This window comes from Condylura cristata, unplaced genomic scaffold, assembly GCF_000260355.1.
Source record: "Condylura cristata isolate star-nosed mole 26May11 unplaced genomic scaffold, ConCri1.0 scaffold00007, whole genome shotgun sequence".
Lineage (NCBI taxonomy): Eukaryota > Metazoa > Chordata > Mammalia > Eulipotyphla > Talpidae > Condylura > Condylura cristata.
In genome coordinates this window covers 39,695,316-39,697,075 of record NW_004567108.1, presented here as the reverse complement: position 1 = coordinate 39,697,075, position 1,760 = coordinate 39,695,316, and the positions used below count along the sequence as shown (strand labels likewise).

The 1,760-nt window shown below is 37.1% G+C and overlaps 1 protein-coding gene across 1 annotated transcript in view; it reads left to right on the top strand.

Annotated features, from left to right (window-relative positions):
* The window catches only part of RAD17 (RAD17 homolog (S. pombe)), a 31,058-nt gene that overhangs the window by 15,674 nt on the left and 13,624 nt on the right, over nt 1-1,760 (top strand). The window contains exons 12-13 of the mRNA XM_012721769.1: nt 1,174-1,279; nt 1,415-1,561. Coding sequence (XP_012577223.1) covers nt 1,174-1,279; nt 1,415-1,561 — 253 coding nt within the window. The remainder of the gene's footprint in view (nt 1-1,173; nt 1,280-1,414; nt 1,562-1,760) is intronic.

The following is a 1,760-nucleotide window of genomic DNA, read 5'->3' as shown; positions in this document are numbered from 1 at the left end:
CTCCACACTGTCTCTGGTGAAGCCTCTTGCCACCCCTCAGCCTCCGGCCTGTACCCCAGTTCTGTATGGCACAGCGGGCTAAACCACAGCACTAAGAAACTAAAGCCACTTCCGCATGAGCTCAAACCCCGCTGTCCCCAGACGTGACCACATGGCGCGGCAGACCTCTCCTGACCCTCCCACTGCTCCCCTCAGCAGTGTGTTTCGTTGATCTGCCTGTTCTGCTCCCCACTGTGTCTCTGGTGAATCCTCTCACCTGCACCTCTGGCCTATACCCCAGCTCTGTATGCATAAATAAATAAATCCTTAAAAAAGAAATGTCCTGTATGTATCAGTATTAGTTTTCTCTCAGCTACCTTTCCAAATTTTTTGTGAAATAGGTACATAAGTGATTCACAAATAATCTGTGAACATTTATTGCAGTTTCATGCTTATCACTCCTACTATCTGAGACTGTTTGCTAGATGCCAAAAACACAGTTGTTTCAAACAACAATTTTTATCTTCCTTATAAAAATCTACAAAAGCCTCTGCTACCTGTTTTCCTATCTTTTTTTTTTAACCTCTTTCTATTCTGTCGTGTTTCTGTATTTCTCCTACATTCTCTTCTTACTCCTTGTTTTAGGCTAATGTCCCACAGTTCATTCTTTCCAGATAGTTGAAAATTGGGATTTCTAAGTGGAAACCTGTATTCTGCCTAAGTAGAAAGAAACTGGCATCAACTAAGTAGAAATGAAGACATATCTGTCCTTAAATCATCTTATTGCTGAACCTCAGTCATCATTCCCCCTGATTGTTTTCCATCCACCTTTTCTTTTTCTCTTCATTATTTATCCGTGACCTCTTATTAGGGAATGGGATTCCCACTCTGTCTTTCAGAGAGCAGCATCTTCCAATATAACAAGTAAAGCACTAAAGACATATGTATTGAGATGAGACTCAAAAGAAGACAGCTACTGAGAGCTGGAAAGGTGCAATGTGGATTGTTTTGAGAGATGGGATATTTTAAGTCTAGAAAAATTGTAATCCTGGCATCAGAATTTGAAATTTAAGTCTTGCTAATAATAATACAAGTTCCAGTTGTTTTTTAACATCTTTCTCATATTTTTGTCATCCTGTACCCAAAGCAATGAAAAAGCTTCAATTGAGAGGTATGTACTATATGATTATAAAGATACTTACTATTTTTTATAGGGGCTTCTTTAACAGAATTAGACTCACCTCGATTGCCTTCTCATCTGTCAGAATATGAGCGGGATACTTTACTTGTTCAACCTGAGGTAAAATTATTAACAATACTATTTACAAGATACACATTAGTTATATTTACCTGCATATACATATGATTCCTGCATTTGTATAACTGTGTGTGTGTGTGTATGTGTGTGTGTGTGTGTTTGTGCTTCTTTTTATAGGAAGTGGTAGAAATGTCACACATGCCTGGAGAGTTATTCAATTTATATCTTCACCAGAACTATGTAGATTTCTTCATGGATATAGATGATCTTGTGAGAGCCAGTGAATTTCTGAGTTTTGCAGATATCCTCAGTGGTGACTGGAATGTAAGGTCTTTTGACTTAATTGTTTTTGTTTCCATAGAGTTGAGAAAGAAATCTACTTTTGTTCCTAATTATTTTACTTTTTATGTAACATTTAAATAACTGCCAAAATTAATTCATCCAGCTCATTATTTGTAATGAAATTTCAGTTTCATTAAATCAAATGCACTGCTGAATGAAACTCTAAATGTAACACATAGAA